The sequence below is a fragment of the Mycena indigotica genome (genome assembly GCF_014461135.1).
Source record: "Mycena indigotica strain 171206Taipei chromosome Unknown Mind.scaff0009, whole genome shotgun sequence".
Lineage (NCBI taxonomy): Eukaryota > Fungi > Basidiomycota > Agaricomycetes > Agaricales > Mycenaceae > Mycena > Mycena indigotica.
Genome location: NW_023503008.1, coordinates 1,542,856 through 1,561,791, shown reverse-complemented (window position 1 = coordinate 1,561,791; position 18,936 = coordinate 1,542,856). Strand labels below are relative to the sequence as shown.

At 51.7% G+C, this 18,936-nt stretch overlaps 10 protein-coding genes across 10 annotated transcripts; 5 read left to right on the top strand and 5 right to left on the bottom strand.

The window, feature by feature from the left end:
* Positions 1–33: 33 nt before the first annotated feature.
* On the bottom strand, positions 34–2,671 carry MIND_01035400 (AP complex subunit beta; the record flags this gene model as incomplete). Its single annotated transcript, XM_037366942.1, has 11 exons — positions 34–432; positions 479–487; positions 538–843; positions 887–1,244; positions 1,292–1,505; positions 1,557–1,771; positions 1,820–2,184; positions 2,231–2,307; positions 2,353–2,415; positions 2,465–2,570; positions 2,621–2,671. 11 exons carry the CDS (start codon positions 2,669–2,671, stop codon positions 34–36), a joined length of 2,163 nt encoding a protein of 720 aa, XP_037216336.1.
* Positions 2,672–2,784: 113 nt separating this feature from the next.
* Positions 2,785–3,813, top strand: MIND_01035300 (DUF4477 domain-containing protein; the record flags this gene model as incomplete). Its single annotated transcript, XM_037366941.1, has 6 exons — positions 2,785–3,107; positions 3,153–3,252; positions 3,301–3,329; positions 3,377–3,521; positions 3,565–3,655; positions 3,701–3,813. 6 exons carry the CDS (start codon positions 2,785–2,787, stop codon positions 3,811–3,813), a joined length of 801 nt encoding a protein of 266 aa, XP_037216335.1.
* Positions 3,814–4,013: 200 nt separating this feature from the next.
* Positions 4,014–5,536, bottom strand: MIND_01035200 (Phytocyanin domain-containing protein; the record flags this gene model as incomplete). The annotated part of the gene is made up of 3 exons (XM_037366940.1): positions 4,014–4,551; positions 4,608–4,692; positions 4,747–5,536. 3 exons carry the CDS (start codon positions 5,534–5,536, stop codon positions 4,014–4,016), a joined length of 1,413 nt encoding a protein of 470 aa, XP_037216334.1.
* A 565-nt stretch (positions 5,537–6,101) lies between these two features.
* Positions 6,102–7,189, bottom strand: MIND_01035100 (uncharacterized protein; the record flags this gene model as incomplete). Its single annotated transcript, XM_037366939.1, has 3 exons — positions 6,102–6,568; positions 6,614–6,754; positions 6,802–7,189. 3 exons carry the CDS (start codon positions 7,187–7,189, stop codon positions 6,102–6,104), a joined length of 996 nt encoding a protein of 331 aa, XP_037216333.1.
* A 260-nt stretch (positions 7,190–7,449) lies between these two features.
* On the top strand, positions 7,450–9,144 carry MIND_01035000 (Pyr-redox-2 domain-containing protein; the record flags this gene model as incomplete). Its single annotated transcript, XM_037366938.1, has 8 exons — positions 7,450–7,712; positions 7,761–8,119; positions 8,167–8,422; positions 8,470–8,641; positions 8,676–8,792; positions 8,840–8,940; positions 8,989–9,010; positions 9,058–9,144. Exons 1-8 carry the CDS (start codon positions 7,510–7,512, stop codon positions 9,142–9,144), a joined length of 1,317 nt encoding a protein of 438 aa, XP_037216332.1. The 5' UTR covers positions 7,450–7,509.
* Positions 9,145–9,336: 192 nt separating this feature from the next.
* On the top strand, positions 9,337–10,650 carry MIND_01034900 (Translation initiation factor; the record flags this gene model as incomplete). The annotated part of the gene is made up of 5 exons (XM_037366937.1): positions 9,337–9,657; positions 9,707–10,042; positions 10,092–10,250; positions 10,301–10,430; positions 10,481–10,650. Exons 1-5 carry the CDS (start codon positions 9,379–9,381, stop codon positions 10,648–10,650), a joined length of 1,074 nt encoding a protein of 357 aa, XP_037216331.1. The 5' UTR covers positions 9,337–9,378.
* Positions 10,651–11,075: 425 nt separating this feature from the next.
* On the bottom strand, positions 11,076–13,112 carry MIND_01034800 (Xaa-Pro dipeptidase; the record flags this gene model as incomplete). Its single annotated transcript, XM_037366936.1, has 9 exons — positions 13,050–13,112; positions 12,946–13,003; positions 12,236–12,887; positions 12,126–12,191; positions 11,841–12,078; positions 11,701–11,791; positions 11,390–11,649; positions 11,175–11,336; positions 11,076–11,126 (listed from the first exon to the last, which is right to left on the bottom strand). The coding sequence occupies exons 1-9, from the start codon at positions 13,098–13,100 to the stop codon at positions 11,076–11,078; spliced, it is 1,629 nt and encodes a 542-aa protein (XP_037216330.1). The 5' UTR covers positions 13,101–13,112.
* Positions 13,113–13,221: 109 nt separating this feature from the next.
* On the top strand, positions 13,222–15,723 carry MIND_01034700 (MSC domain-containing protein; the record flags this gene model as incomplete). Its single annotated transcript, XM_037366935.1, has 7 exons — positions 13,222–13,509; positions 13,565–13,630; positions 13,675–13,815; positions 13,867–13,908; positions 13,963–15,063; positions 15,115–15,209; positions 15,264–15,723. The coding sequence occupies 7 exons, from the start codon at positions 13,222–13,224 to the stop codon at positions 15,721–15,723; spliced, it is 2,193 nt and encodes a 730-aa protein (XP_037216329.1).
* A 41-nt stretch (positions 15,724–15,764) lies between these two features.
* On the bottom strand, positions 15,765–17,125 carry MIND_01034600 (UEV-domain-containing protein; the record flags this gene model as incomplete). Its single annotated transcript, XM_037366934.1, has 3 exons — positions 16,065–17,125; positions 15,908–16,010; positions 15,765–15,854 (listed from the first exon to the last, which is right to left on the bottom strand). The coding sequence occupies exons 1-3, from the start codon at positions 17,117–17,119 to the stop codon at positions 15,765–15,767; spliced, it is 1,248 nt and encodes a 415-aa protein (XP_037216328.1). The 5' UTR covers positions 17,120–17,125.
* A 168-nt stretch (positions 17,126–17,293) lies between these two features.
* MIND_01034500 (TEA domain-containing protein) lies at positions 17,294–18,698 on the top strand (the record flags this gene model as incomplete). Its single annotated transcript, XM_037366933.1, has 5 exons — positions 17,294–17,411; positions 17,462–17,583; positions 17,634–17,682; positions 17,735–18,051; positions 18,108–18,698. 5 exons carry the CDS (start codon positions 17,294–17,296, stop codon positions 18,696–18,698), a joined length of 1,197 nt encoding a protein of 398 aa, XP_037216327.1.
* Positions 18,699–18,936: the final 238 nt, after the last annotated feature.

The following is an 18,936-nucleotide window of genomic DNA, read 5'->3' as shown; positions in this document are numbered from 1 at the left end:
TTGTCCTCCTGCTAATCCAATAATATTCGGGTATCAAAACAATAAATCGTCCTCGTCCTGTCGTCCACCGTTCATTGGCCGTGGCTCGTCCGCCAGATAATTGCCAAATGCACCGTCCAGGTTTGAATATGGGTCGTGGTTCTTGCCGTTGGCTGGGGGCTCGTTCTCATCGCCCCCGTCGTCTGATGATTTGTCAGCTTCTCGTGGCGGCAGCGGCGGTGTAGGCTTCGATGTCCCAGGCGTATCGGGCGGAGGCGGGGGTGGAGGCTCTTCAGTTGGGTGCTGATGTGATTCGACTGGCCCGGGACCAGCGACGGTCACGGCAGTGCTGGGCAGATTTGGTCGCGCAACCCCAATAAGCACAGCTCTTGAATGCGCATTGAGCGCGGGGCTGTCCTTGAGCGACTTGCCCGTCGCATTCCGAATGAAAGTCTATGCGAATCAGCATCACTGGGAAACCAACGCGGTTAGGTATCACCTCAGGGTTCTAAGAATTACATTGAGATGCAGGTTGCGCGTTGGAAAGCGAAGACTAACCTTGTGGTATATACTTCCCAGCGTTCCCGTGTGCAATAATAGCTGGTCCAGAGCGCCACGGTCCATCCTATCGGAGTCGGTTGTTATTGGTGGCTTCTCAGACAACACAATCTCTCCCGCAACGGACGGGTTCATTGCGAGCAGCCGCCAATACATGAAGCCACGGTCGCGGAGATCAGGGTTGTCAACCTCCTCAGTCGCCCATTTGAGAACTTTGAATACAAGCTCTTTTGCCTTGTCTGATTTGTCCGTCTTCGACTTGTAGATGAAGAGTTTAACAGAGGCTGTGAGCAATGCAAGTTGAACCTATTATAGGTGAGCCAAGGCGAACTCGATCATCGCCTCTTACCTCAGTGCTCTCTTCCAAGAACGTGTACAACAGGTCGTCCATTAGTTCGTCCGCGTTGTCGATCTTGTTGGAAAACTGGCCAATGATCCAGACCATGGCCGCCTTCGCTTCGGGCTCATCTAAAGCGTCCAAATGCTCGCATAATGTTGGTATGATGCCCTCGTATTTCCCAGGGTAGCGACGGAAAATGTCCTTGATCACGATGACGGCTTCTTGCACGACATACGACACTTTGGTCTCGATGAGGGATAGCAACGCCTGAATGCATGCGTCCGAGGCATCTTCGACTTTGATTGCCAGCCGCCCAATAGATCGCACCGCTTTACGTACAAAGTCAAGATCTACTTCCGAGGCATATCTGCAGAACAATGAAAATACGTTAATGAATCAGTAGAATCAACAAACTCTTGCAGTTCTGCCAGAACCTCGTTCGCATTCTCTGACCGCGCAAGACGGTACATGATCTCGAGTTTGGCAAGCTTGACGTAGATCGGGTCGTTGTACTTGCAGAAAAACACTTTGACGTCGTTTTTGAGGACGGCGGGTCGGCGTTGGATGATCAGCAAGATGTTGCGCAAAGCGACGTATTGCACTTCTGGCCCAGAAGACAGTAGAGCAACTGGAATTTGATATAAAGGATGTAGGTTTTGTCATGAGAAGCCCGACTCACCCAGAGGTGGACCCATCTTTTTACAGATGTAGTCAATCAGTTTCCTGTTCTCCATGTAGTTCATCAGGTATAACAGAGCCTTGATCGTGGTCAGCACGACGGCCGAGTTGGCGTGTTGGAGTTGGACGATGATGCGTTCCGCCATAACCTCCGCATCCGCGTGCCGCTCGGGAACGTAACGAAGCAGGGAGTCAAGTATGTAGATCTGACCCCACCTGTTAAGTCGCATTAGATTATGCAAACAACGAAGCATTCGGACTGACTCGGAGCTTTCTCCCAGGGCAGCTAACAGTTTGTTGGTCGTCGTCAAATTGAGCTTGAAAATGACACCGTCCTGACGGTCTCCGATCTCGGAAAGCGCTGCAACAGCATTGGCAACAACGGTGGCATTGTTGTCGAGCATGAGGTCACGCAGCATCTCCACAAACCCGCTCTTCTCTGCCCTGCGTGGGTCGGCCGCGTAGAGTTTGGCAACACATATAGCAGCCGTTTTGCGAACATAAGGGTCGTTGTCCTTCAGACAGTGCCTCAAGTTGTCGTTTAACGCGTCTGTCACGACCGGGATGGGGATGTAGGACATCGTTCGGATGGCCAACGCCCGAATAAGCGGGTTGCGATCGTTGCAGTCCTTAGCGCGGTTAGAAGGAAACATTGAGACAGTGTTGGCCGCGCACTTGGAGGAAGTTGGGAATGACCAGGTGTATTTGCTCCGGCTTGGAACGCCCGTAGCTGACGAGGAAAAGGTAAACCACTAGAAGATCGGTCAACAGACAAAAGGAAGTTGACGAAAGCCTACTCTTTTTGATCTCAAGCAGGGGGGTGCCCAGGCATTGCACGACATCGGTGAACAGCGGAGACACTAGTTAGTTATTATGGAGGAGGCCATCGCGAGGAGGTCAACCACGGACTGTCATTTCCCATCGTAATATTCGCCACAATCTTCTTCAGGACCGTCTTACGCTTCACATACTTCTTGTCCTTTGCCTCAGCGGCTTGAAGCTCAGCACGGAATTCCTCGAGACTTGGTCGGCAACAGCATTATCCCTAATGTTCGTTTGGCGCACCTCGATCTTGCCCCGCTGAAAGAATTTAGCGTCCTGCCCAGCCGCCGCCATTGCGAATCGACACCGCTAGACCGAGAAAATCGAGGAATCGCGCTGGTCCGACCAACTTGACGAAGGCGTTATGACGAAGGGTCACGGGGGTTGTCACGCGGGCTGCTTACTTCATGCAACGCCATGAACGCGTCCCAGATATTGGCCAGATACTCAAGGCTCAACTACACCCGGATGTCTTGCCTCTCGTCGATGCCTCTCTTAGAGACCTCAAATTGCAGTCACGGGCCCTCCAACCTGTGCTTGAATCCTTCAACGACGAATTACTCGTTCTGCATCAAATTTTTTACCGCACCAAAAACCAACACCGAATCTCTCTTTTCTGGCGACGCGTAACTGAAATACGGCGCTATGCCGAGCGCGTAGAAAGTCTAGCTCTGTTGGACCTAATAAACTCTCTGCGATTCTCATTCTTCGACCAATCGCAGCAACAATCGTAACCGATTTGCCCATTACAATGCCGCAGAACTGATTGCAATAGCGCAAAGCTGCTCAAGGGCTCATGGACACACCTACCCGAAAAGCCCTTCGTATCTTTCATTCTCAAGCGGATCAGCGGGTCGCTCGTTCTTCTGGAGAAGGTGGTAGACGAACATGATCGTATTGCTGGTTAACCATCCACATCACAGATGACCGAGCGACTGGGGTACGCCTATCGGTGAGGCCCCCACCCAGAAATCAGCGCGGACTGACGCGGACTAATAGATCCTTCTCACTTGCCATTCAAACCGGGGCATTCGCCCAAGTGCTGTTGACGCTTTCCGCAATTTCGTCTCGGATGGCCGCACTCGTATCAGCGCTGGCGGAAATTCTCAGCCGATCTGTGGAAACAATTCAAAGTCTTGTCGATGTGAGCCATACCCAGGTATCAAACGATGGCTGAGTTTGAACAGCCTAATATGAATAATGGTCGGCGCCAGCAAATCCAAGAGGATCCCCAGCCCGATCTCCATGTCGACTTGCCACACGAGCCCGCGGTTGGTTGTGAGTATTGACATGTGCGCCAACAATACGCTTATCCGTTGCTAGCACGGCAAGTCGTGGTTGAACGCATCACCAAGGTAGTCCACCCTCCCGCAGCCAACAAGCCAAGGAGAAAGAAGTCCAAGCCAAGGGACGAAATTGATGCGATCTTTGGCTGACTGGGTGGTGGTTGACGTTGATCTCAAGCGCATTGCGGTAGATTAGAGAGGGAAAAAAAGGAGAGATCGTTATAAAATCGCGCGGGAAATAGTATGGTGTCCACAACGGTATAGTTAATTCTAAATGCAAGAGTCCATATGCCCAAGTGTCCGTACATTATGCAACAACAACAAGTAGAAGGAGTATCGACGCTGCTGGTTTACAGAGCGAAGAAGGTAGCGACGGCAACAAAGAGAGCGACCGCGAATTTGGAGGAGACAATTGATGAAGCACCGTTAGATGGGGCTGGTGATGACGCAGCTGGTGATTGAGCAGCTGGGGCGGCGGCAGCAGCCTGTGCACCGCTAGCGCCAGGAGCACCACCAGCAGCGCCACCGGGAGCAGCCGGTGATGGAGCAGAGTTAGAGTTGTCAAGGGCCTCCTTGATGTCCATGGGCAGCATCAAAGGTGTGGCGGCAACGCTGGCAAGGTCAACAGAGTTGTCGGTCTTGAGAACTTCGCTGTTCATGGCCAAGACAGCACGAGTGTAGAGGACGTTCTCGGCAAACAGGCTACGAGCCCAGTCGGGGATCGAGTTCATCTCGAAGTTGGTTCCCCAGGTGGAAGCGGCAGCGTTGTTGGTGGTAACGTTGGAGCTGTAGGCGGCATAAGCAGAGAGGTCAGAGTCGTCCTTGGCCATGGTTTGCATCATTCCACCGAGCGACGTAGGGGCTCCAGGAACAGCCATCTGCGGGTTGCTAGACAAACACCAGTCAGCCGAAATTAAAGTTTGATGGGGGGATCAAACACTCACATGACACCGAACATTCCCTTGGGGCAGTGTCCAGCGGTTGCGCAGTAGTAGAAGGTCGGGTTGGTGTCGTTGACGACCTGGGTGACTAAACAAGAGTTTAGAAAGAAAAAACAAGAGAGAAAAACAACAATAGACGTACAGACGAAGCCCTGGTTTTGCTCACCAGATGCGAAGATGGGTGCGTCAGAGCTCTTGTTGCAAGGAGTGAGAGCAGAGCTCTTGGTGACGGTGTGGTTGGAAGCACCCCAGTGGAACTCGATGGTGTCACCAGTCGAGGCGTTGACGGCGAAGGGAACCATACGGAAGACACCCTTGGTCGGGGCGACGATGACAGTGTGGGTAGCGCCAGTGCCCTTGCTGCCGCTGTTGCCAGAGGTTTGAGTGGCCTGGTACGAGCCACCCTTCTCCGGAGAGCCGTATTTGGCAATGCATTGGTTGACACAGTCGTCGTAGCCGCTGCCGCCCCAGTAGCTCTTGCCAGAACCGTAGCTAGGAGTCTCCTTGGGGGGTGGTACCGAAGTCGATTGGATGATCTTTGTCGACTTTTCCTCCATCATTGTTGTCTTGGGCTTCTCCATCATCGGGGTAGTGGTCTCCTTCATCATCATCGGTGTAGTGGTGGTCTCCTTCATCATCATGGGGGTGGTGGTAGTCTCCTTCATCATCATGGGGGTGGTGGTCTCCTTCATCATCTTGGGCTCGGTGCTTGTGCTTTGGATGACTTTGGTGTCGTACTTGGGCTCATACGGCTCGTAGTTGCCGCCGTAGTTGTTGCCTTTGTCGTACGAGCCACCACCGTAGTTGTTGCCCTTGTCGTACGAGTTGCCGCCGTAGTTCGACGACGAGTCCTCGTAGGGGTTGGTGGGGAGGGCGGCAGCGAAGCCAGTGAGGAAGACGGCAGCGCCGAGGATGGGAGCGATAAGGACCATTGTGAAAGGGTAGCAAAAAAATTAACTAGTGAACCGTAGAGGTGTGGGTGTCGAAAGACTGAATACTAATAACCTCCCAGGAGGAACGCGAAGAGGTTTTCTCTTTCAAAGAGGGTGATCTGGCAGGCATTGTTCAGCGAGGAGAAGAAAAGAGTGTGGGTAGCCACGCACCTCGTAGGAACGAAAGTTGGCGCGAGTCAACTCGACTAGGAGAGAGATAGAGAAAAGAAAGGAAAAACGTGAAAAAGGAGAAAGGTGGGAGGAAGTGGGTGGGCTGAGGCTTTTATTGGGCCGGGCATGCGGTGATGATATGGAAACCAGATCTGCTTACCACTCCCTCGGGTTTGTCGCATCTGAAACGGGGAACTTGATTGGAGATTGGTCCTCGATGGCAACTTGGCAGCGATTGGTTGACTCCCTAGGGACTGGGTCTAGACCACAAGAAAGAAATTATCTCAGGCCATTCCCTCTCCCAACCAACAGAAAAAATTGAATCCGGGCGAAAATAAGTAACTATTACTGGGGTAATCATAGCAACGCTAATATTGGATGCGGCCATCAACCATCAACGACGCGATATTGGGCCCGAAGGTAAACCAACCCTCCTTCGAGGGACTTCTGGCTCTACTCTGGGCGTTTCCTTGGCCCTTTCCTCCTCCTGCATAACATTAGGGTTCACAGCACTGCGTTTGGCGTCTCGAAGTGCCTTGAGACGATCTGTAGCTCGAGAGGGTTGTGGAGTGTCATCGGCATAGCTACGCCCAGCGCGAGTTGATCGGTCATATGTTTTCGAAGAGGCAGCTGCTATATCGCGAAGACCACGTGACGAAAGGGGTTCGGCGCGAGTGGGTCGTCTATCGTCTTCTCCAACTTCGTCATGTCTTGAAGAAGAGCGACTCGACGCCGGGGCTGGTCTTCTCCGTTCCTTTTCGTCGAACAGCCACCCCGGTAAATCAGACGGATCCCGAGCTTTCTCAATATGGTACGCCTTCATGGCCCTTGTCAGACGTGACTCTTGTCCAGGCGGGGTTTCTATCAAGGAGTGAGCAAGAGATTGCCGTGTGAGCGGTGACTGACCTTCGCCGGAGAATGTGGTAACGTTGGATGTCCAAGCTTTGCCCACATTGACTGTCAGCGAGCTTGCTGCTGAAGCAACTTTGCTCCACAATGTGAAGCCATCTCCCTGTGGAGGTGGCTCGTTATCATCATCATCTTCTACTGACTATGTTAGCGTGGGGCTCGAACAGTCATTGTTTCAGCAGTACCTGGTGGAGGTGTCTCTGCCCTTGATGGCCGGCTCCGCATGGACCGAGCAGATGGCTTTGGGGGTGGCTCGTCATCGAGACTTGTCCGGGATGAAGCATAGCCTCGCATTCGGTCCAGAAAAGAAGAGTTGGACGACGCAGTTGAGTCGCTACTTCTGTTCGAGTCTGATGGCCGAGTATCAAAAGAAGGGCGAGAGCGGGAGGGCATGGGTGGCGGCGGTTGGGATTCGGATCGCATAGAATTCAGGGACTTTTGCGGGCGAACTTGGCGACGCGACTGGGAGGGCGCTTGGCTACGGTCGCCATCATCATCATATCTGTTTCTGACTGCTGAACGAGAGCGTGGCCCGGGGCCAGAGGGAAGGCCAGAACGAGAGGGACGGGACATTCAAGAAAAACCAGCGCAGCTGGTGGTGGTTCGAGAAGAGTATTGATTTGCGCATCACGCGACTGCAGTAATATCCGGGTAGGTCACTGCAACCGTTCCGGTGAGGAATAGGTATTCGTATACCGCGTCGAGGAAGAGCAACATATAGACCAGCGATCGGGACCGCCCCCATAGAGTGCTTCAAGGGCCAATTGTAAGCGACTTCAAGCTGATGACTGTTTTGATCATGGCCTGGGGCGTGCCATTATGTAATAAAGACGCGTCTTTCCTTCCGGCTTTCTCCTGCAACCAACCTGCAACAGAAAGCCAAAACTTCCACAATGCTCCGCTCTTTAGGCACACGACTCGCCAGCACCGCAGCAGATGGCGCCAAGTTCAAGGTCGTTGTCGTTGGTGGTGGATCTGCCGGCTTGTCCGTGGCAAACCAAATCTTCAACCGGTTCAAGGCGGCTGGTACCCCATTGAACAGTGGTGATATTGCTATCATCGACAATGCAGAGAACCACTATTATCAGCCCGGCTGGTAAACACGTCTCATTGCAGAAATCTCTTCGTTCTAATTGCTTCGTAGGACTCTCGTCGGTGCAGGTCTCAAGCAGAAGACAGAGTTCGTTCGTCCGCTTCAATCGCTCATTCCGAGTCATATTACCCATATCTCGGACAAAGTCAAGGCATTCTCGCCTGAGAGTTCCTCCCTTGCAACTATACATGGGAGGAACATTGGATATGAGTCCCTCGTCGTTGCAGCTGGTATCAAAATCAACTGGGACGCAGTCAAAGGCCTCCCTCAAGCACTCATGAACAACACCTCTGGGGTTTCTAGCATTTATTCCTACGAAACTTGCGATAAAGTCTGGTCAGATATCGACGCTTTACGCTCAGGAAACGCTATATTCACACAGCCGGCTGGCGTTATAAAATGCGCAGGGGGTATTCAACTCTTTCTACGTCACCAAACCACAACTCAATGTCGACAGCACCTCAGAAAATAATGTGGATGGCTTGGGATCGGTACCGCAAGACGAGTCGGGGCTCCAAGGTCAACGTCGACTTCTATACCGGCATGCCCACAATGTTCAGCGTCAAAAAATACTCAGAGGCGCTCGATAAACTTCGTATCTCTCGAGGCGTTGGCGGCTTTTTCGGTCACAACCTGGTCGCGGTGGACGACGCCAACCATAAAGCAACGTTCAAGAAGGGGGATGAAACTGTGGTCGTGGACTACACTATTTTGTGGATCTTCCTCCATTCTGTGGATTATGGCATTGACTGCGCAGCAGGCACGTTGCTCCGCCCATGGGACCTTTGGATTTCATCAAATCCTCGCCAATCGCTGACAGTGCTGGATGGGTAGATGTAAATTCTGCCACCCTCCAACACAACAAGCCAGAATATAGTAACATCTGGGCCATTGGTGACTGTTCCTCCCTGCCGACCGCAAGTACCTGTTTCGTCTAATTCGTCTAGTTTTGCTGATCCCATTCAGTCTAAAACGGCGGCAGCCATCACAGCGCAGGCTCCCGTCCTTGTCGAGAATCTATACTCAGTCGTCAGTACCGGTAAACTGAGCTCTGCCACATATGATGGGTACACCAGTTGCCCTGTTCGTCTTGCGCTTTCCATTATATGTCTCTGCTAACGAGGATGCAGCTGCTGACGGGCTATAACGAGCTTATGCTGGCGGAATTCAAATACGGACTAGAGCCTAAGGAGACTTTCTCCGCACAGTTTGATCAGGCAAAGAGCAACAGGTGATCCCATATAAGCGCTATGAAGCGGTGATGTTGACGTTTCCTCAGGCTATTCTATCACTTCAAAAAGGTTTGGACATTAATATTGGTCACATATCGTCTCATTGTTGTTTTCAGGATTTGTTCCCGTGGGCCTACTGGAACTACATGGTGCACGGAAAGTGGTTTGGCACCAGCGGTCCTTTCCGACCGAAGTACGCGTAGTGCTTGTACAATGTCTGGAAATAAACTTGGTTATGGTGGTATTTCATACACATCGCGTCCCGGTATGGAAAAAAATCGACTGGGACTGCGCGATGCAACCGGAATGGCTGTGGATGAACAGATCGGTTAAATCCAAGTACACTTGAATCAGAGTCACATGACCTGACCAAATCGAGTCACAAAAGGTCACCTTACTACTTGCTTAAATCCTCCAACGTCGTGCTGTTGATAGCCATGGCAGAGGAAACCCCCATGTTCGACCCATCGCTGAAGAAGCGTAAAAAGAAGACAGTGCAGTTTACAGTCGATCCGCTTGGAGCAGATGCCGATCCGACCGCCCCCGCGCCAGAAACGATAGAGTCAACGACTACCGATGGCACAGTCGTTGATCTTGGACCAACTACAAGCCACGAGAGGATGAAGGAGACGAAGCCCGCAGAGGAGGAAGATCTGAAGGCCATGTTTGGAGACCTGAAGAAAAAGAAAAAGAAGAAGGAAATCCCGCTCGATCTTGTCCGTATTCTTACCTGTTTTGGGCGGAAAATATGGCTGACCAGTGTAGGGTGATGACTCTGGCACCTCGACGCCTGTACCAGCCGCCGATGCTGGCCCATCGGGGGACGCGGTCGAAGATTTGGATTTCTCTGATCTGAAGAAGAAAAAGAAATCGAAAAAGAAGGCAAACCTGGACATGGAGGCGTTTGAGAAAGAGCTCAAGGCTACTGCTGTGGATGCTGATGCGGATGATGACGCAGAGCCTACACCAGCGGTCGATTTGGATGATGATGCTGATCTCGGAGACGATCCGTTTGCCCAGCCTGCTGGCGACATCGCGGCCAATGTTGGGTCAGGAAACGAGGCGTGGCTGAAGAGTGACAGAGACTACACCTATCCCGAGGTATGCTTTTCCATTGTTGTTGGGTTAAAGTCGTTTGAACAGTGTACAGCTCTTGGGCCGATTCTACGAATTGCTCCATCAAGCCAACCCCGCGCTGCTCTCTTCCTCCAAGCGTTACACTATTGCGCCCCCGTCTATTCACCGTGAAGGAACCAAGAAGACGATATTTGCCAACGTCACTGATATCTGCAAGAGGATGCACAGACAGGTGAGTGATCTCCTAGCTTTTACCCTCCACCCTCTTCTTGACGTTCGCAGCCCGAACACGTTATCCAGTTCCTTTTCTCTGAAATGGGTACCACCGGCTCCGTCGACGGCAACGGCCAGCTGGTTATCAAGGGTCGTTTCCAACAGAAACAAGTCGAGAACGTTTTGCGGCGATATATTGGTAAAGCTTTACTTTTTTACTGTGTCCTGGATGCTGAGATAGCTTTATAGTGGAATACGTGACCTGCAAAACATGCAAGTCCCCCGACACACTGCTGACCAAGGAGAACCGTATCTTCTTCATGGCCTGTGAATCGTGCGGCAGTCGTCGTAGTGTAAACGCCATCAAGAGTGGATTCCAAGCCCAGGTTGGCAAGCGGAGTCGTAACAAGACAGGATAGAGACTTCATTATATATTCTTTTGTGTGGACATGTTCTCAGTATCAGGATCACTTGAAAAGAAACATTACTATTCAGAAACCGGTACTTAGGGTTAGGGTTAGAACTATTAAAAGTCATAAAAAAAAGTTGCCCGCCTAGCCGAGTGGCCGTGGCAGGACTGGGAAATATTAAGACGGTGCATGAGCCGAAGCCCATACAAACCACGGGCGCTCTCTGTGTGGACAGGGTCGCCGTGCTATGGAGAGTTCCCGCAGCCCACAGCTCCAGGTATGTGAAGGGAACTGTGCCATCAAGGTAAGTATGAAGATCCAGAGCAACAGAGTGCTGGTTTTGTCGGTTCGCGTTGGCGCACGGACCATGCCACGATCACGTGTGTAGTTCAGTCACGGTAGTGTTTTACAATTTCACGTTGAGTTGTCGGCTACTACAAATGTCCAGAGCAAACTCCTTCAAGCCACTCCACATCGCTCTTTACCTAAACACCTTTTTAGTCAACCTCGCGACTGCGAAAACGTTAACTTGCCTTTGTCAGATTCTCAACCCCTGCCGGAGTAATGTGCACAACATCTTCAATCCGCACTCCGCCAACCGGTTCGTAGCGTTTGAGGACTTCGTGGTCGATGACTTGCGAGTCACGAACGGCCGCTAGAAGATGAGGAGAGAAATAAATCCCAGGTTCAACGGTCTGTAGGTGATAGTTTCAGTCGAAGCTACTCAATTCGCATCAGGATTGCATACCACAACCATTCCCGCCTCGAGGGGTAGCCGGAGTCTGAGGTAAGTGTAGATGCTTGAGTGACCGAGCTGGACGGCCGCATTATTTTCTGCTATTGTTGGATTCACGCCGGGCTTCGATGCGCTAGGGACATCATGGACGTCCATTCCAAGACTGTGACCAAGCCCATGGGGGTAGAAGGCGGTGGTGACCCCACTTGCAAGTATCGCTTCCTCTGACGCCCACGAGCCCGCTCCAGGAGAGTTCGGTGACTTGAAGATGCCTGATTAGAGCATAAACTCGGGGAGACAAGCAGCAAGAAGAGGTTCCTTGCCTAAGCGCTGGAATCCTTTCACCAAAGTGCGGTGCGAAAGTAGGTGGGCTGCGTCCCAATGCAAGCCGGGCTTGAGAGCTTCCATGCACGCCTGAAGGTAATATTCACAAAAAAACAAAATTAGGTGACTGAAAACACACTGTTTGCATCTCGAGGACAAGAGAGTAGATAGCTTTAGATTCGTCGGTGAATTTTCCGCCATTGCCAACGGGCATAGTTCGAGTGATATCGGATGCGTAGCATGACCACTCACAGCCCGCATCGATGAGCAGGACTTGTGGCTTCAATTCTCGTCCGGTGCAAAGCGAGTTGCTGTTTTGGTGATCGTGAGGCCCGACTGGACCCCAGGCAAACTCTTTATCATTGCCCCCGTTGCAACTGTGTATTGTTAAGTTCGGTGACGCTAGAAACGCTAAAAGAATCACCAATAGTGAAGGGTTGAGGCTCTTGTAGAAGCAGCGACGATAGGGAGGTATGCTTGATGAACAGAGCTGCAAACTATTAATGGACGGGGACACTGTTTCAAACTACTTACCCTTCGCGCCGACAAGAAGCAACAAATATTCCTTCTGCTTCCGCTTCCTTTTGGATCAGCCATTCATTTGGCAACAGAGGCCGATCGACTCCAGCCCCCGCACCGACGGTAATGGTGCCTTTAACTGCAGCACCGAGAACACGCATAACGACTTCGTGGGCGCGCGAGCTGATGTCACATGCTTTGCGAATAAGCTCTACTTCATTTTCGTCTTTAATGAGGCGGGTACGGTGAAGAGCTGATAAAAGGTAAAAGTCTGTGACAGCTCCATCGTCTGCTTCAAGCACAGTTTTGAGATGGTCTTCCGATAGTGCAGGGAAAAGAGGAGAGTTGCGAGGTAGCGTGTGCCAAAGAGCGCCAGGCAAAGATTTTACGAGTGTGTTGATTGATTCCGAGAGATCCTCCACATGATGGACTTTGGTTACGTCGTGTGTTGCACTAGCTGCCTCGATAGACGGAGGAGGGACACTCCACATCATATCGGCGAGATTGGCTTTGGGAATAAAGAGGTCGATTGAGGGTCTTTCAAGCGACGTTCCAAGCTGATAGCTGACGAGAATATACGAGCCGGGAGTGCTACATCCGGACAGATAGAAAAAGTTGCTTTCTTGACGGAATGCGAGCTCACGGTCGGTGTCGTTTCTAAATTCCACTGGAAGGACATTTTGAGTTGGGTCATCAACGTCAATGGTAGCGAGATTCTTCCTCACCGACACCAGCAGCAACTAAGAGAACTTGAGGCTTCGTTCGCTCGGCAGACGGCAAAAGCTTTTCGAAATAAAGATCAAGGATGGATGCAAGTGTAAGTACCAACGCTTATGAGATTCCGGCAGGTGCGGAGGACATGGCTGGCTGCAGGATACATCTTGGTCGTTATCGAAAGAGGGAGAGGTGATCGGAGCCCAACTGAATTGACTGACGCTGCGATGACAGAATTTGATGGGAGGGCACGTGCACAACAACACACTTTGTTTATAGCCACGACCATGTCGCGTCCGACTGCGGCAGAAATCGTCAGGCAAGGCCACTATCTGGAACCAGACTTTGACCCCGCATCCCTCACCGTCTCTCAACTACTTGGCGTGTTTGGGTTCCATGGCATTGCCTACCCCACTCCATACTCAAAGACGAAGCTTATCAACCTGTTCAACGCAGAAATCAAATCTAAAGCATCCAAATTGAGAACCGCTCGTCTCAAAGCGGCGTCGAGTATCGCAAGCGACGACGGCATTACCGATGGTGTAACAGGCGAACCCTTGACTGCCGCACCGCAGGTGTGTGTTCTTTACCTGCCAAATTTGGTCTTAGTTATCTTTGCCACTCGGTTAGCCTGTCCGACGTTCATCGAGAAGACTGTCTCGTGCTCCTACCGAAGAACCAGAACCAGCCCCAGCAGTGAGCTATCAAGTTGACTTCTTTCAACAACTTACATTTCCTAGCCGAAACGGAGGCGATCGTCTGCCCAACCAAACCTTGGAGGGCCATCCCGCAAAGCAGAACCAGTGGAACCAGCTCTCGTCGAAGAGAGCGAACCCGAGGAGGAGGAACTTCCCGTGCGCAAGATTGGCAGGAAGAAGACGGTTAGCTCGTTTTGGCCCTCAAAGACAGACTTTCATTGACTTCAATTGCAGCAGCAAACTGCAGGTCAGCAAAGCCGTCGAGTATCCCACCCCGTATGCACTTCAGAGCTTTATTTCATTTTCCTAATAGTAACAATCTCTCTGTAGGAAGATAGCGCTTGGGAGGATAATAATGTTTTCCAATCTGGTGCCGAGTCGTCCTCTCCTGCGCGACCAAAGCCTACTCGGAAAAGCATAGCTCCAAAGAAGAAACGTAAATCTGTGTCTGCTCCTCCAGAAGTTGCACCTTCATCATCGCCGCCCCGACCTAGGGCGGAGTCACCATTTTCTCCGCCCCAGTCTAAATTCACACCAGAATTTCCATCCAACATCAAACGAGAAATGCGTCTGATGTCTCCTAAATTACCTGCTCCGTCATTTTCGCCTCTCCAGACCAAGGTAGAACATGACGAAACATTCGACAATGGCGAGTCAGATTATCCTGGCGACGGTCCAACGGAGGACTTTGGCCTGCTAGAAGAAGACGAAGAAGAGGACGAGGAGGCCGCACCTGAAGACGAATATAACGCCGTTATTTCTCGCAAGATTGCCCAGGGTGGTGTTGACAAAGCTTCGACGAAAGCGACAGGCTGGGGCATCATCATTCGAGTGATGCTATTCCTGTTTAGCTTAGCGTCAAGTTATGCTGTATGGGGGTACAAATCGGAATCGTCGCTCATCGGATATTGCAACAAGAATCAGTCAACAAACCAAGCCTTGGAACATCTTCGTGCAAAGAGACATGCTGTTGAAGTATGCCATCGAGATAACCAGACGCTGGCTGACGGATCGCCTTGCCCGCTTCCTGAAATACCGTTCCTTCATCCTGACACCTGTACGCCGTGCCCCGCCCACGGAAGATGCACTCAGTTTCATGTCACATGCGACGCTGGTTACTTGTTGGAGCCCCACCCACTCTTGTTTTTCGTGTCGGGTGCCAATACGCCCAAGGTGATTGAACAGTCCATCAGGAGGGCAACCGATGGTTTACCCGGCTTGGGCAGTATTGGACTGCCCCCACACTGCGCAGAGGATCGGCGTGTCAATTGGTTAGGTCGAGCAGCGAAGAAGGAGTTGGGCGAAACTCGTGGTCGTCGTCTTTGTCAAGGCGATACCAAACCGTTGTTGGATGCTTATGGTGGCGAGGCTAGACGCTGGGGCTACGAAGAGAGCGAGCTTGCCAAGGTCGTCAGCGCTAAGATTCCCAAGGTTTGTTAGTTCCTGTCATCTCATCAGTAGCATAGCTAACGGAGGACGCAGGAAAAGGCGCCATCAAACTTCAAGGAACTGTTTACTGAGGCAATCCAGCAACTCACTCGATTCGAGGAGATCATCATCGGTGAAGATGTCTCGAGGTCGGTCCGCCGTATTCGCCGGCAAGTCTGTGTGACTTACTTTTGCTATTTCAGCAAACAACGTTTTGTGGCGCTTAAGACTCCCGCCCTCAGTTGGGATTGCAAAATCATCGTTCAATCACGTGCCGTCTGGACGGAATGGCAACTGGTTGTTTATGCAATTATAGGCGTGACATGCCTTATGCTCTATGGACGCCATCGACGGACACAAAATGCTACCGAGAACGCGAAAGTCGCGGAACTTGTTCAGACCGCATTGGATACTCTCAAAGAACAAGATCGGGCCTATCACTCGGACCCACTGTCAGCCAGCGTGCCTTACCTGTCGTCATTGCAGCTGCGCGATGTCGTTTTGGCAGATGAACATTCGGTTTCCCGTCGGACCAAGCTTTGGTCACGTGTTGAAAAGGTTGTCGAAGGGAATGCCAATGTTCGTGTCAACTTGGAAGAGGTAGATGGAGGAGACGAGATGCGGGTATGGCGATGGATTGGCGCTGCGTCGCCAACCAAGTGATGTACAGTAGTTGTATGACTTTATCTAAGCAACTAGTTGGTTCAATATGCTGGGCTCATCGGAAACGCTGAGACTATCTTGTCAATCAGCGCCCTCTTCATGAATTGCTCCTCGGCAAGAAGACGACATGACTGAGTGGTGATGTGAGAGGTGGAGCGGTGATCGAGAGAAAACAATAACGCACTCGGAGAAACCGGTCTAGGTCGATCCGACCGCTATTCAGTGCCTTGGATAGGTGAAAAATAGTGTCCTCAATGGCGTTGTCCTCAGCGACTAGATTGATCAGTCTAAAAACAGACGTCAATGCTCCGGACCGGAATGTGCCGGTGATTTCAGCTTACTGGTTATGGACGATCGTAGTAGAACAAACAAGTTCGTCGACCTCGGGCTCGCTCTTTGCTCGGAGCTCACTCACGTTACGTTCGGCTGTTTCGACCGTGTTTCTCATCCGGCCAGCAGCAGTCCGACACACGTCACGCACAGCCTCCAGCCGCCCCATTTCGTCACGGATCGCGGGCTCACCCGCCAGCAGGTCAGCCTGATGGGCTCGTAGGCGCTCTGCGTCAATGGAAAGGGCTTGCTGGAGAGAAGAAAGCTCAGCGATCAGCTTTGAATGGATGGCCGAGTGTAATCGGACAAGTTCCGGGTTAGGTGGGCGTGGGGGAGGCGGTGCAGTCATTTGGATTGGCTGGATGGGGACTACCGGTTCTTCATCAAGCAGGTTTGGCGCCGGAGGCGGGGGAGGGGGAGGTGTTTGGTATTGTTGTGGTATCGGAGGGGGAGGCGAAACAGGTGGGAGCTGCCTCGGAACAAACTGAGGCTGATATTGTGGCGGGGCAGGGCGGTACTGTGGTGGTCCCGAATCGGGTCTTGGTGGAATGGGAGGCGGGCCGGAAAGAATAGGCGGTGAGGTAATTGGTTTGGGTGGAAGAACTGGGGTTGTTGTCGTCGTTGTTGGTTTGGCATAGACCGGCGGTGACCGGCAAAACTCTGTTTGGAGGGAATCGATGAGAGCTGCGAGATCACATCCTTCGTGTTTCCGCGCCCAGTGTTGGACATAATCAATGCTTGACCGACCACTGACATCGAGGTTTGGCCCTGCTTTGACTAGCATGTCCGCTGTAGGGACAACATACGGCAATGGTGGCTCTCTAGGGTATGTCCTAGGAATCCAAACAGCAATTGGAATGTTGTAGCTGGCAGCTCTGTAGGTTATCGGCAGCAAGCCATGGAGACAGAGTAAGAGTTGGGTTCTCCCGTCGTCATAAGTGTAAATGTCTGCTTTGGGTCGTAGAGAAGGGTATCGAGTGAGGGCAGCATCGATGTGGGCGTAAACTGTGTCTTTTGCTGGATATGGGGCGACATTTTCTGAGAGCCATCTGCGGGTGAGGTCCATGTCGACAGTCAAACAGAACTCGCTCGATATATCAAGACGACCAATCCGTTCGTTTGGGTCTGTCTGGCCTTATTCAGTACCGAGAGGTTACTCCTTTGGGCTGTGTAATCGAGATCCATCGCGTGACTCGCTTTTAAGTGAACACCATCTACCCGTCTTTCCCTCTTCCACAACATGTCTTTCTCCCCCTCCGTCCTACCCAAGAATACTAAGCGAAAACATCACAAACTTCTCAAGGATGGCAGTGGTACTGCAGTGTGGCCAGAGAATGTCGAGCAAATATTCGTCCAGGGTCCGTCTTCGTCGCCCTATCTGTCTTGCTGCTTTTGACCATCATAACAGGTCTGCGGGAGTATTGGGAATCGCCATGGGCCAGCTATTCTGGTCGAGGCAGATCACGTTGGCGAAACCAGTTCCTTGTCGACTACCTAGCTTCTCAGGGTATACAGCGTTCAAAGAAACAAGTCAGTCGGAGCTTGTCTCGCTTTCTCTCTGTCTCTGACCGCGGAAGCAGGTCGCTAGTCACATTCAGGTGCTGCGAAACATGTGGAAAGGAGAGCCTCGTAATGCAGTTTTTTGCTTCCGTCCATTTCAAGATCGCTGATCCTAGCGTAGAGTACAATCTTGTGGCCGGCGCCGACGAGCTTTTTCAGGACCCAGTCAAGCTCGAGGACCAACCAACCCTCCTCACCATTGATGACGATGACATTTCCTCAGCCTCCAACTCCCCCCCAGATCAGCTCAGCGAGTTCCCACCTTCACCAGCCCCAGGACTATCCTACTCCCCCACAAGTCCCCTCTCCTCAATACCAGACATCGTCGACTCCCCTCCCCACTCGCTTGCCAATCTCGTTGCGCCGTATCCTTACGTAGCCCATCAAAAATCATTTTCACCACACCAGCCCCCCAATCGTACAACAAGCTTCACACTTGTTCGTTCAACTTGTTTCTTGCTAAATCGGATTCATCTCAAAACACTTTGTAACAGGTTGCAGAAGGCATGACACCCTTTATCGTCAACCTCGACAAGCTTTCCTTACCAGCCACCCTTCCCGCTCGCACACCTCCTCTTAGTCTCCGTCTTCGCCTAAGTTTACCCCGGACAGATGACCCACATGCGCCAACATCACTGCATGGTTTTTTCGCTAGTGTCCGTCTGGCTGCTATCTGGTCCGGTCACGCAAAGGTGTTGACCCACGTTTACGATCCAGCCGGTCGTTGTGCGGTGACTGATGCTGCTACTCTCCATGCGAGTAGTATTGACCTCGGGACCGTCGTTGCGGAATTCCCAGAGTCGGCTCTCACCAGATCGCGTTGGTGTGACCCTCTTACGCATTCTACCATCACACAACAACTCCTTGTCGACAACAGTACCCTGCTATTCGTTGTCTATGAGCTTGACCGTCACTCTGGTCACTCGATGCCCTCTGTCGAGTTCCTCTCCTTCCAAAAATACGTCAGCAACTCTGATGCCAGTACTACCGCCATGGCGCAACCCACCCCATCCATGTTCTACTACCCGCAATACACCCCATCAACCACATCTTCTCTTTCAGCGGCCCTTACTCCGATTTCTTAGTCGACTAGTTCTTGCCCATTCAATCTGTATCCCTATTGTGACATTCAGGACTGTAAACCCGTGTAGATAGTTGTAACGCGTGTGTCTTTTTACAGAGGATCTCTTTTTTTGCTTGTCGGTGAGAATTCAGTCACCAGCACGTAAGTCGCGTGTCTGTCAGGCGGCCGAATAGAGTTGCACAAGCGACGATCATAAATTGACAGTTTCGGCGAGGATCGCGATCGTCCCACACCCACAT